The sequence below is a fragment of the Euprymna scolopes genome, chromosome 19 (assembly GCF_053919585.1).
Source record: "Euprymna scolopes isolate OS-2025 chromosome 19, ASM5391958v1, whole genome shotgun sequence".
NCBI lineage: Eukaryota > Metazoa > Mollusca > Cephalopoda > Sepiida > Sepiolidae > Euprymna > Euprymna scolopes.
The window spans coordinates 148023436-148038435 of NC_136500.1; the positions used below are offsets into that span (position 1 = coordinate 148023436).

Below are 15000 nucleotides of genomic sequence, written 5' to 3' on the forward strand. Positions count from 1 at the left end.
AAAAAATGTTATAGTAACTTGAATTCAGAATGAAAACATAGTACAGTTGTACTTTTAACAATATTTTCGGTTTCAGACAGATTATTAGTAATAAACGGTTGCTGCTGCTGCTGTTTTGATCTTTCATCTTGAAACCATCTCCGCCCATTCGAATGTCTTAACTAGATGTTTGACGAAACACAAGCTATAAATAATATTACTAATGCGTTGTAGATTTGCTAGTGGAAATCCAATCTGCGTTGACCTAAAGAAGAACACGTGGTCGTCCATCGAATGACACGTTGTTAAGTTCTGCTTTCTATAAAACACGAAGGCAGATGGAAGGCAATGATCAGATCTTTGGGGATTCGGTGAACATCAGTGCCGAGAGAAGTTGCCAAAAAGAAAAAAAAAAAAACATCATGAATTCTTTCTTCCTGCTAGGCCTCTTCATTGCGGCCGTGTCTGCGGGTAAGTACACGTTTTCTTTCTTTGTAACTATAATTGTTGACATTTTCTTTCTTTTTTTTTTTTTTGTCACGGGAGTCACCACTTATCAAGGCTTGAAGGCCACTCAAGGATAAAGTCAATGAGTGTAAGGAGGTCAGTGAGATAACAGCATAGTGATCAGTAGTAGTGGAAATTGTGTAGACTTTGATGTTTTAAGAAGATGGTTCAGCAGGAACTTGTTTAAATTAGACTTGAATTGTTAGAATTGTTTAAATTAGACTTGAACATGACCATGTTGTAGTCAGCTGGAAAGCAGGCCAGTGGTACAGAGTTCCAGAGGCAAGCAATTCTAGAAAAAACTCGGTTCATGGAATTTTCGATTAGATTTAAGTACAGACACTGTGAGAGAAATTATTGATGGTGATTGTAGCTAGGCGAGTCTTTGCTGTGAATGTTTTGCAAAGAGCATAGATTGGAGTTGAGTTGAAAATAACGAATAGAACTAGTAGCTCCTTGAAATTTTTTTTCGGCAGATTTGCCGATTAGTTGTACAAATATCCTCGAACCAGGTAATCATTAAAAGGGACTCTTAAAGGTCGACACCGGTATCGAGTAGAAGTTTGTTTACATGTTTTACAAACTTTCAATGGGCAAAATATAATCACATAATTATTGAAAATGTGATCATGTGATTAAAATTTAATTTAAATTAGCCGTTTTGTTTAATTAATTAAAAAAAAATATAATGCAAGATGAAGTTTTAAAATGATTAAATGTGTGTTATTTTATAATTTAAAATTAAAAACATTGACCAATAAAAATGAAATTTGGGGTACTGTTATGGTTTGCAAAAAGCCACAAAGAAATCAGAACAACGGAATAGAGTTTAAACAATGTATTACTGGAACAAAAACGTAAAAAGGTTACAACTGAAAAGAGTAGTAAACGTCACCGAGCAGGCGCTAGCTATTATTATGTCCAACTGCGGGTTGAAATGAGCTATGAATAGTTTTCAAGTCAGGATTCTTTTTCTTTCTTGGAATGATGTCTGACAATCTTCTGTCCACTCCCAAGCCATATCCTTTTTCAGCTATTCATTAAATGGTGCGCGCAATTTGTGCATATTTGGGATGAACTCCTGGTAATAATTTGCCAAACCTAAAAAAAAACTCTGCAAATGAGTTATGTTTACTGGTGCCGGCACTTCTTTAATAGCGGTCGCCCTCTCTGGGTCTGGGCGTCTGCCATCTTTATCGATTATTTGACCCAGGTATTTAATTGTTTGTAAAAAGAACTCGCGTTTATCTGCTTTGATCTTAAATCCATAATCTTGTATTCGACTGAATACTTGTCTGATATGTTTTTCATGTTGCTCCCTGCTTTTGCTTGCTATGATAATGTCATCAAGATATGCGATTGCGGTGTCCAAGCCGGACAGCATAGTATCCATTACTTGCTGGAATATTGCGGGTGCCACTTTGATACGAAACGCGAGTCTTTCGTATCTGTACAAACCCCGAATGAGTGTTAATACAGACGAGGTCAGCGCTTTTGTCGTTTACCGGAATCTGTAGGTCGATCTTAGAAAAAAACTTGCCGCCATTTAATTTCGTGAACACTTCTTCTGGACTAGGTAATGGATAGTGAAAAGTTGGCTCCGGTCGCGAAGTCGGCGCAAACATGAATTTCCCCGGACCTTTTCTTTACGTAAACGGCCGGAGCAGCCCACTCACTATATTCAATTTTAGCCAGCATACCGATGCTTTCTAATCTGTCTAGTTCCTGATTTATTTTGTTCAGGGAAGCGAACGGGAGATTACGTTTCTTTTTAAACACCGGTTGTGTGCCAGATTTCAACTTAAAATCTGCGGCCATTTTTGTACATCTCCCCAGGCCAGGAGTAAATACGTTTGTGAATTCTTTTTTAAAACAAGTTATAAGTTTCTCCGTTTCTGCTGGGCGGGTATCTATTTTCTTGCAGAATGTGGATATAGGAACATCCCAGAGACGAAACTCCTCCATGCTGTCAGAACTGAACAGGTTTTCACTGTCTTTTAGCACATACAATCTTAGTTTTTTGTTTTCCCCCGTAAAGTGACGTTTGTAATTAATTCACCTTCAAAATGAATTTTTTTACCATTAACGGCCGTCGCCGTTCTGTTAGTTTTTAACATAGTCGGCTTTCGTAATATTTTCCACGTTTTGAGATTTATTATTGAAAGATCCGATCCACTGTCTAATTGGAATTTGGCCGAAAATGTTAACCATTACATATTTGCGTAGATTTTCATCTGCGACGTCCGTAGTTCTGGTTTGACGTACACGGCTTCTATTCGTAGTTTTCCCACAGTGCGAACTTTTATGATCGATCTTATTGCATAAATGGTATCTTTTTGTAAAAAAAATGGGCAATCCCTTACCCAACGTATTCCACCATATCTGAAACAAGCGCTCGGTGCGTTTAGTTTTTCTGAGTTTCGGTGGTTAGTGTCTGTGTGCCATTTCGACGGTTTTTTTCTTAGTTACTTTTTTTATATTCGCGATGCCTGCTTTGATATTTATTACATCTTTTTTTTTATAATTTCTACTTTTTGACAATCCTCAGTCAATTTTTGAAGTGTTAAGTTCGGTTCATTTTCTAATTTTGTAAGGATTCTGCGCCTGATTTCCGCATCTTTTCCCGAGGTTAACCTTTGCGCAAACACAAGACATTTAAAATTGTCTGCTGTTAGTTCAGACAACTTAAAGTCAGCACAGTGTTTGTTCACTACAGCTGCGTAGGTGGCAAAATCGTCATTATCGTCTTTTACCACATTCAAACATCTCCACATCTTATGGAAAACAGACGTTTTCGGCGAGAAAAGTTCTGTTAACAAATTTACCGTCTCATTGAATGATATATCTGCTGGCACGATGTAATCCACAAATTTATCATGCTCAGCCATTTCCAATTTTCGTAGTAGAAGTCTGATTTTCTTTTGATTAGACCAGTTGCTGCAGTCAATATTAAAAAAATCTTCATAACGCCGGAAATACGCTGCGAATGATTTTTACTCTTCCTCGTATTTAAAATTGTCTTTCGCGGTCCATATTGTATTCTGAGAAAATGCTGAATTGCTTTCCGCGTTCGCATTATTCTTAATAATTTCTCCTCGGTAACTCCTCGGTTCGTATTTGACATTCCGCTAACTGTTTTTGCAATTCCTTTTGCTGTTCCTCGAATCGTATTTGACGTTTAGTCTAGTGTTTTTCGGATTGTGACTGACGCTTTGCGGCATCGATATGCAACTTGGTCAAATGTCCCAACGCTTCTTTCAATTCGTCCATTTTGCTTTGTCAGCATTAGCAATTTCAAAACGTTCGCTAATTTTACAAAACCGTTTTATTCTTTCTTATTTCTTCCTCCAGACAATAAAACGAACAGAAAAAAATATAAATATATAAAAAGTTCATTGTCTAAAGAAAAAAAAATCAAGTGTATATTTTTCTCCAGAGAAAAAAAAACGCCCGATTTTAGCATCGAAAACCACAAGTGACGAATTCTTTTTCCAAAAGTATAAAAATTTACCTTTCTAAGTCGCGATGAACCTTTTTTCTTTTTGAAAGTCGTAACGAATTTTTTTTTCTTTTCAACTCTTCACCCCCGTAATCATCTGCGTTTTTTTTTGTCTTTTTTTTTTTTAGTTACCGTGAACCTTTCAGTTGCAAGTGTCATGTTAGACACTTCCTTAGGCTTGATAACATTTGAGTTCGACGTCGTTAGTATTTTTAGAATACTATTTCAACGCGAGTATTTTTTTTTCAATGTCGTTACTGGTTTCGATTTTAGCATGCTCCTTGAATCCAATGTCGTCAGTGTTTAGTTTTTTAGAACACTGTTTTTAAACGTGAGTACGTTCTCCGAATCCAATGTCGCCAGTGTTATGTCTTGCAATAAGCCACAAAGAAAACAGAACAACGGAATAGAGTTTAAACAATGTATTACTGGAACAACAACGTAAAAAGGTTACAACTGAAAACAGTGATAAACGTCACCGAGCAGGCGAGGGTCGCTCTGGTGTTAATATTTATTTGCATAAATATACACAAAATGTGGCACAAGGCCAAAAATAGGGGGGTTAATGTGGACCTATCTAACATAAAGTTAACTTAACTAGACTCTTTCACCAGAATACCAGAATCACTCTATGGGAATCCTAATTATAACCCGAAAAATGATATATACATGATGTGGGGGGGGGGCTAAAAAAATTATATACAAAAAGAATGAAATATTTACAATGAAAAAATAGTAGTTAGTAAAAGAGCCCTCCACTACTAATTGTGGCAGATAGAAAGCTTTGTCAGTCGAAAAGACGCAGGTCCACACGAAAACTGACTTTATTGAATAAACACCACAAAGACGACCTGCATCACTGACAAAGCAGTCCATCCATCACCTAATTGGGGTCGGGAATGGGGGTTATCGAACCTAAGGTGGGGGGAAAAAAAGGGGGGGACAAGGGCAAACTAAAAGAGGGACTGGGACGATGAATACATACATACTCTAGCTAAGTTAAAAAAAATCAAACAATAAAGCCTAACTAACCCATACTAAACTAATCGGTCCGATACTGATGTCTTGTTAGTTCAGGATACCCAAAATCCTTTTTGACCTAAATCAAATCAGAAACGAATTCAAGGCCAGCTCCAGTCACTCTACACAGTCGCGAAGCTTTCACACACCTTTCGTTGAAATTCACAGGAGTGAGTTTCACCTTCTCCAGCTTAATTCGCATTTTCAACCGATGCTTGAACATGAGAACAAGCTGGGGAGCAGTGAAGGTCTCATCTCCGTAAACCTCCTTCTGTCGTGTCGACCAAATCACGCCTCTCATAACAGCTAGCAAACACAGAAAAACATAACGTTCCTCTTTCTTCATACTCGGCGCCCAATTGCAGCACGGGGAAACCGCATCCAGCACAAAAAAACGCCCGTTCAGTATGCGAACCGTGAAGCTCTCAACTAACTCACATAACGGTCGAACGATAGCGCAGCGGAAGAAAGCATGGCTTAGGTCTTCCTCCCATTCTCCGCATCGGACACAACTAGGTGTCATTGTAAAACCCGCTATGAAAAGTTTTTTGTGAACCCAGAGGGCATCTCGGATTACCAGCCAGGTGAGCGATGCCTCGTAGTTATCGAAACAGCTCATCCCGGGCGCCCAAGGCCACATCGAGCGACGCTCCTCATTCGTGAAACCGAACTCCTCAATCTTTTCGTCTCGGACAGATCCCCTCACTAAAACCCTATATAGCGCTTTGCGAGACAACAGCCGGGTGTCAGAGAGGCTTTCATTCACCCGTTGAAGGAACTTCAACGCCTGTCGACACTCGCGATAGAAATGGCATTCGTTTCGGGGCCTCCTGCGTGCCTCCCCCTCAGCCGAATGCACACTCTCCAAAGCCGGAAAGGCTTTCTTAGTGTCTTCCATCCAGAAGACACCGTTCCCTAAGTCAGGTGTACACATTCGGTCTAGGTATATCAGCCTTAGAGTGTGTCTACGTATTTTGATATTCGGCATACCCAGACCGCCTTCAGACGGATGCAGGCAACAGATCTCCCGAGCAACCATGGCTTGCTTTCCGCGCCATAAGAACGCGAAAAGAGCACGCACTAGTTCAAGTAGTGAGGACTTCGGGAGTGGAAGCACTGATAGACGGTATAGGATCAGGGGGTAGATATGAGTATTGCATACCTCCGCCCGACCCTTTAAAGTTAAAGACCACAAATGAGCTGTGGTCTTGACCGCTTTCAACACTTCCGACCAATTTTTCTCCAGCTGGAGGTCGGGGCCAAACCAGACGCCGAGTAGCTTGCAGGGCCCATCAGTCCAGCCAAAGGGCCCCTGAAGGGGCGTTCCCCTCCAGGCACCAACACGTAAGCCAATAGACTTAACGTGGTTGATTATGGCCCCTGTTACCTGTGCATACCGTCTTGTTTCCATGTCGACGACTCTAATCTCGGCATTGCTTGTTACAAGCACAGTCACGTCGTCGGCATAGGCGGTATACTTTACTGGGGTAGAACCACCTGGCAAAGTAATCCCGCGAAGGACCGGATTCACCCTAAGCTGGCGCAAAAAGGGCTCAAGCGCGATGACATACAGCATGGGTGATAACGGACAACCTTGACGGATAGATCTTGTTAACCTGAAGGGCTTCGATCTCACCCCATTCACCTCCACCATAGCACCGGGGTTAGCATACAAGAGGCGAATCCATGAGCGAAACTGGGGTCCAAACCCAGCCGAGCAATTTTAATCACATGATCACATTTTCAATAATTATGTGATTATATTTTACCCATTTAAAGTTTGTGAAACATGTAGAAAAAAAAATCTTCTGCTAAGATACTTGTGTCGACCTTTAAGTGTCCCTTTTGTGATTACCTGGTTCGAGGATATTTTGACAACTAAACGGCAAATCTGCCTCTTTTTCTTTCATTCAATTTACAGTATAGTCAACAAAGCGAAAAGACAATAAAAACAAACAAAAACAAATATGTAACAAATATTACAAAAGGCAAGATAAGTTATTCTTCCATCTACCTGGATAAGTGATTTGCGTTTTAACTTATTTTAAAGTGTGTGTTTTTTAATTGAATATAAAGGTAGTGTAAGGCTTGTCGGATTAGAACGAAAATAGTGGTTTCATTCAGGCCATTGCTGAGCCTCAATAATCGCACAAAAATCAAGAATTAAACAAAATACTCGTGGAAACCACAATCAATAAATGTCACCAATCGTGCAGAGATGTAATGTTCTGCCAGTATTTTGTTTAATTTTCGATTTTGGAGCGATTATTATAGGTAACATAGTATAGTATACGATATTTTCAAGTTTTATTAGTTAACTACACGTTTTATCAATCAAATTTTAAAAATAACTTTTAATTTGAATGCGGTAATTTTTAAATTGAATGCGTTAGTTTTTAATTTGCATGCTTAATCTTTAAATTGGATGCCACATTTTTTTTAATTTGAATACGTTAATTTTTAAATTGAATGCGTTAGTTTTTAATTTGCATCCGTTAATTTTTAAATTGAATGCCATATTCTTTAATTTGAATGCGTTAATTTTTAAATTGAATGCGTGAGTTTTTAATTTGCATGCGTTAATTTTTTAAATTGAATGCCATATTGTTTCATTTGAATGCGTTAGTTTTTAATTTGTATGTGTTATTTTTTAAATTGAATGCCATATTCTTTAATTTGAATGCGTTAATTTTTAAATTGAATGCCTTATTTCTTAATTTGATCGACAAAAGGTGTAGTTCAGAAGGTAAGTTAAGCAGAGGGAATATGGTAAAGAAAAAGGTGATTACACATTAATGGATAGTCTGGTGGAAGATAAAAAAAATCCAGTGACGGTAAAATCCAAAGAAATCCCGTAATTGGACGAAGATGGTCCATAATAATCCAAAGGCAGAAATCCATGGAATAATTCACAAAAAAGTGTGTACAAGGAAAAACTAATATTAATAAAAGAAAAATAAGATGTGCTTTTCACTCTACTTCCGAGACATAACTAATCACCCTTTTCTTTACCATATTCCCTCTGCTTAACTTATTTTGTTTTCAAGCAAGATCTTTGACTTATTTGTTGTTTCATCAAATACTTCTGCATGCAAAATCCGATCCTGCATTTTGCTAATTCCTACCCTCTGATGAGGAGAGTATTTCTTTGAAACTCCGCGGATTAAGGACTATCCATTTATCTAGTGTTTCCTTTTCAGATTAAATATGTTTTTAACTCATTTCAAAGTGTTTTTTAACATATTTCATTAACTGTTTGCTCATATATATATATATATATATATATATATATATATATATATATATATATATATATATATATAATGTGTATATATAGAGAGAGAGAAAGAAAGAGATATTAAATATATATATATATATTAAATATCTATATCTTTCTATCTATTTATTTATCTATCTATCTATCTATCTATCTCTCTCTATATATATGTATATATATATATATATATATATATATATATATATATATATATATATATATATATATATAAGAGACAGAAAATCAAAACTGTAAGTTTAACTTTACAATCCAAATTTATCGTCCGATTGAATACTCCAAAAACAATTTACAAAGTCCTTATTTCGCGGAGTTTCAAAGAATGCTATTCTTGTTATTCTTCTCATCGGAGGACATAAAGAAATCAGCAACTTATATTTGTAGCAATGCTAGAATTTGCTAGTTAAAGCATTAAGTGAAACCGCAATTTATTGTAGTTAGAAATTACCAAATAAAAAAGTGAAAATATGCTGGATATGTAAACGATGTATATATATATATATATATATATATATATATATATATATATATATACATTATATATATATATTGTATATATATACATTATATATATATACATTGTATATATATATATATATATATATATATATATATATATATATATATATATATATATATATAAACAAACCGCGCATAATATTTCAGCTTGCATGAAAATCCTATCAAGTTGATCCGAAATGCAAAATAGTTCTTTAGAGAGAATGGATTCCAAAATAAGTCCAGCGTGACGATGCATATAATCCGATTGGAAAGCCTTCAAAACAGCTGAAATAATAAAAATTGTTTTTTTTTTCGGGCAGTGCAGTAGCCCAAAGAGAAGTCTGTCACAAGTCAAATGGGACCTAATAGTAAAAAGAGAGAAAAAAAACAGTATGAGAACTTTCATCATCGGCTTAATTAGAAAAAGTTATTTCAAATTAAACTTTAACGTAATTAAGTTCAGGCTAAGCGGAGAAAAATCAATCCGTGAAAGCTCGTATTACTCTGACCATCAGAAGCAGAGTTGCGTCATCGAATTCCCGGCAAAATGGTATTGAGAATGGTGGTTACTATGTAGAAAAATTAATTCCAGAACACAAAAGGTACTACTCTCGTTTTCGTAGTTCTTCAACTTTTTGTTTTAAAAAAAAGTTTAAGACTTGGAATTTCGCTCGTACATAAAAAGAAAATAACCCAAGTTGGAGATTTTTAGCATATTGTAAAATCTCAAATTAACATTTCTCGTAAAATTAAAACAATTTTATTTTAAAAACTGATTTTTTTTTTTAATATAATTAATATGCTTTTCGAACAGCATATTTGGCATTAAACTGACCCACTTCGCCCGACCCACTCTACCCTCAAACTAAAAAAATCAAATGAAATTACCTCCAAAACAAAAAAACACGGTTGAACCAAGCGCCCACCTCAGCAAAACAAATGAGGCTCGCGTTCACATGTATTTCCTTACTTAGAAGTGGTTCTGGATATGACCTTAAAATATATCCGATAGTGAAGCCCCAGCTTGTGGGCTTTGGGGAGTATGGAGCCCCCTTAATTGCCATTGCTCCCAGGTCCACTCTGATCTGGAGTGGTAGTACCTGTTAGGATCCCAACTATGGGTTGAATAGAAACCGACTTGAAAAAAAAAATTCTATTAAAATCTTTTCCTTCAAAATTACTGGATTCAGCATTAGATGACCTAAAAAGGGTTGATATGCCGTAAAACAACCAACTAACCAACTTAGAAGTAATTTACATTATGTAGATTCTTTCTTATCCATAGGAAACTCCCCAGATATTATAGCATAAAGCGAAACTAACCTACACTCCTCCATGCCCTCTAATTGCTTTAACATGACAGGATATCTCTGACGTTAGGAGTCGGACAGATATATGCACGGATTTGGAGTATTCGTAACGTCGTTCCCTTGACTAGAGAGCAAAATCTAGAATCAAATGATCAGATCTTCACGTGCTTTGGACTAGCCTTTCAATACTCATATTATGTCAAATCTCGAGTCTGTAGACTGAAAATTGACAGAGTAGTTTGGCAGGGAAATGTACACACACAAACACACACACACACATACACACAAACAATTTCACTTATATATATATATATATATATATATATATATATATATATATATATATATATATATATATATATATATATATATAATATTAATATGTATAGACATTACTTTGTTCTGTAGTAAAAAAAAATGTAAGATAGTTATAACACAAAAAATATCTATGCTGGAAGAAAAATAGCTCATCTTGTTTTGAGTGTTTCTAATATTTTCCTTAATTTTCGATTTTTGAATGATTATCTAGTTCTTTTTTATGTCATTCACACGGTCTTCTATGCAAACCAGTCCTCTACTGCCGTCATTCCTTTTCATGTAGAGTCGGTCAACATCGTCCTTTCGGTGTAGTATATTGTTCATCGGACATAAGTTTCCTGGTCTTCTGATCGAGTTGTCTCAGTTCTTCTTTAGTCCACCCTATGTACGGTCCAGAGTATCTTACTAGTGATACTACCTATGTATTTATACCTTTTATTAGGCTTCTACTATATAATTTTGTTTCTATGAGTTTTTTTTGTTGTTCTCCTGAGGTATTCCTTTCCAATTTATTATTATTATTATTATTATTATTATTATTATTATTATTATTATTATTATTATTATTATTATTTTGTATTTTAACATATCTTTAACATATAAATTTTCGCACTGATGGTGGCATTTATTTGATGTGTTTCTAATATTTTCCTTAATTTTCGATTTTTGAATGATTATCAGGGCTCCTCATGGCTGTAATGAGATCGCCATTTGTTTTTTATTCTAGCATAGTTGACATTACATTTTTTGAAGTACAAAATCTCGTAAAATAAATTACAACATAAAAAATATCTATGTTGGAAGAAAAGTAACTCATCTTGCCTTTGGTAACATTTATTTTTTTGTATATTTGTTGTTTTTTCCACCCAGTTTGTGTTTGTGGGATTTTGTTAAAAGTGTCCGTTTTTTATCCCTGTTCTGTAAACTAAAGTTTAATGTAACCTTTGTTTTTAGTTCATGTAGAAAAGTTGATTAAAACTGATTAGGTAATGAATTTTGAAGTTAAATTACCTATTTGCGTTTGTGAAGGGGTGTCTTAGAATGAATGGAACATTTCTTCAATAATTAATTCCTATTTTAGTCACGTAAATTATTTACAAGCTGAAATTTTATAAGACAAACAAACAAAAATTTTAAATATATTTCAAAAGAACAAAGGAAGTAAAAACTATTACGAAAATATTGCTTTTACCTAAAAGTTACACGTTTTCGTTCTCAAGAAAACATGGCGACTCTTTCGCAAAATACACATAACTTTAAAATCTTTAGAAATACTCAATGAAAGGTTTTATTCAGTATTCAGGGAACAGACTGAAAAAATTATTTGTTTTACAATTTTAAAAACTAAAAAAAACATTAAATTTTCGACTTTCTCTGACAGATATATGTGAAAATCTGTTTTACCTTCATAAAGAATATAAACAGAAAAAGAAAATTAATTCAACATAATGTTTGTTACATTATCCATGCAAATGGATACTTTTTTTAATTTATATTGACAGTGTTATCAAAGGTCAAGAAATGACTTAAATATAGTTTTTTTTTATTAAATACGCTTTAATTAATAAAAATAACGAAAAAATTCCCATGTAAAAACTATTTGTTCTAACTCGACATAATGTTTGTTGTATTATCAATAAAAAAAGTATTGTTTCTTCAATTTATATTGACAATGTTATGAAATTACTTGAATGCAGTTTTAATTAAATACCCTTTTAATTAATAAAATAGCGTCAATTACTTTGTTAAATTAAAATTAGCCCCCTAAATGTCCAGATCTAAATTGAGAATTGAGAATTGCTGTTTTTTTTTTATTTTTAGGAAAATAAACTACGTGCAAACAGAAACGCGATCTCCTGTTGCCTACATGCCGCTACGTCAATGTGACGTCATTTTTCAGTTAACAGGCCTTGTCTTTCAGTAGCTTCGATAAAACCCGTTTTCAGTATTAAAAGTAATTTGCGAAATAGTGTACATTTTATATATGTTTATCGAGTGATAAACAACCAGGCAGACAGGAATACGACTTTAGATATAACTTTTTATTTTTCTCTTTCTTGTAGGTCCGATTTCGGATCGCGTGGACAAACTCGAGTCGAACCTGACCCACCTGTGGGAAATGGTTCATGACATGGAGGAGCACCATGGCGGCGGTGTCCACATCCACTTGCAAACAAACGATCAAGATGGCGGCCATCACCATGAGAGCACGCACTTGAAAACCGACGACGACGGTGCCCATGTCTACTTGCACATGGACATGCACGACGATTTCGCCGAACTTATTGAAGAGGGCGAATACGAACACTTCGGTCAACATCATCATCACCATGGTGATCACACCGATCTTCCCGATGAGCATGGTGAACATCACGGCCCCCTTGATGACCACAGCGACGCCAAGGACGACGATGACCACGGTGATCACGATGATCATGACAGGGAAAAGATACACCATCACCATCATCATCACCATCACCACCATCGCCAACACTCCAGAAGTAAGTGTATGAGAGGTCTATGTTAGAAAACTTGCAAGATATTGAAACCCTCGATGATCAAATAAAAGTAAGCGCACGCAGTTGTAATGATTTTTTGGCTACAAAGAGTCGTCATTTATCAAGGTCAGGCATCACTTAAGAATAAGAGTTAATAAGATAGTGTTATGTTATGAACCTTTTTCTCTAGAATTCAAATACACAGCAACACATTTGGCATAAGCAACAGTCCGTTTTTATTCCTCGTTGTTCCTCTGTTACGGTGGAGAGAGAGAGAGGAGTGGGAGAGAGACAGAGAGGAGTATATCGTTGCGTCCGCTTGGTTCACAATCAAATCTGCCAATCCTTTTTGTGTCACTTTTTCTGTCAACTTTTAAAAACATCAACATAACCCGATTCCTTTAATTTTTATGAACCCATAAAATCATAAAATTGCCATCCCATTAACGAAACGGCTGTAATGCAGAAAGCCAAGATGAAATAAACAAAAGTTATAACGAAGAAAAAATGTAAGTCTTGAATTTCAACAAAGTTTTGTACTATATATATATATATATATATATATATATATATATATATATATATATATATATATATCCACTACGCCAAGGATCATGGCTGATGGAACAAAAGTATGCAATCTACGTGGGTTAAATAAAAGCTTCCGTTCAAAATTCCATACGGATTCCCAAGTTCAACAGAAAGATGCCCGAGTTCACTAAGTACATGTGAAGAAGGTCGGAGGTTACATCGACCGAAATGTTGTTTAAATTTCAGTAAAAATGAGAACAGTAGTCCGATTATTCCAAATAATACGAATAATTAATCCTCATCTCAAAAATTTAAATACACAATATAAGCATATTTTACGCTAATTTGATGTTGTTCTTTTCTAACTAGCGTTGTTTAAGCTTTAACCATTAACCTTCTTAATTGTAGCTTTGAAAGAGGCCCACTGTGACCTTGTGCCAAACGGCGATAGTAAATCAAGCATGACCGGACACATTCATCTGAAGGAGGTAAGTAAAATTATTGGCAGGATCAAAGCGGAAATACTAATTTAGTAATAAACTAGCAAAACCCGTGGAAATTCCACGGTAGTTAATATTTTTTAAAACGCTTTATAAATAAAATAGATAAAAAAATAAAATGAAACAAATAATGACGAATTTAAAACAATGTTTTAGCAAATTCTTTTTTATCTGTTAAAGCTAAAAACAACTTATTTTTAAAATATTTCAGATTTAGATTTTTCCAATTCAACACACAACACATTGTTTTTAGTTTTTTAATAATTTTTAATATAAATTATAAAGGAACAGATATTGATTCACTTGCACAATGGTTTAAAATTTTAAAAAGAAACTTTTTTTTAATTACTCTCTTCTTTCTTTTTTTTTTTTAATTACATTTTCACTCCAAACAAGGCACATTACCACTTTGGTGTAGGGGACTACTATCAGGGGCAACAACTACTGTGGTACTATGTAGGGATTTGGGCAGCAAGATGTTGGTTCACGTTGCACTTGAACTTCTGCACGTCAGTACAGTTGGGGAATCAGGGACCTGGAATGGAATTCCAAAGTCTAGCGGTTCTGGGGAGGAAACTACTGGAGTAGAAAGATCTTTTACATCTAGGGATCTCTACAGTGTGGGGGTGGGATTTTGAAGCTTGTCGGGTCTGTCGAGGGTGTTCACGTCGTGGGGGCACAAGTGCTTGCAGTTCATCAGAGTATTCACCATTAAAATACTTGTAGAAAAGGCAGAGGGATACAACGTTTCGTCGATGGGACAGAGGCTGAAGTTTTGATGCCAGTTTAGGGCCTATCAGATTTGCGACTCTCTTTTGAACCCTGTCAAGGAGCGAGAGACTAGTAGCCGATGCACCAGCCCAAATATGACAGCAATACTCCATACATGGGCGAATGGTTGCCTTATAGAGGTACAGGATACTTTCGGGTGTTGTTAGTTTTCTAGCACGGTAGAGAGAGCCCACCTTCACAATATGGCTTTTTTTTAATTATAAAATAAAATAGCCAGTTGACTGTACTCGCAGAAAATGGAACAAAAAGA

The 15000-nt window shown here is 35.5% G+C and overlaps 1 protein-coding gene across 1 annotated transcript in view; it reads left to right on the forward strand.

The window, feature by feature from the left end:
• The first annotated feature begins 293 nt into the window (after positions 1-293).
• The window catches only part of LOC145240041 (uncharacterized), a 23536-nt gene continuing 8829 nt past the window's right edge, over positions 294-15000 (forward strand). The window contains exons 1-3 of the mRNA XM_080103630.1: positions 294-450; positions 12493-12930; positions 13867-13946. Coding sequence (XP_079959756.1) covers positions 318-450; positions 12493-12930; positions 13867-13946 — 651 coding nt within the window. The 5' untranslated portion in view covers positions 294-317. The remainder of the gene's footprint in view (positions 451-12492; positions 12931-13866; positions 13947-15000) is intronic.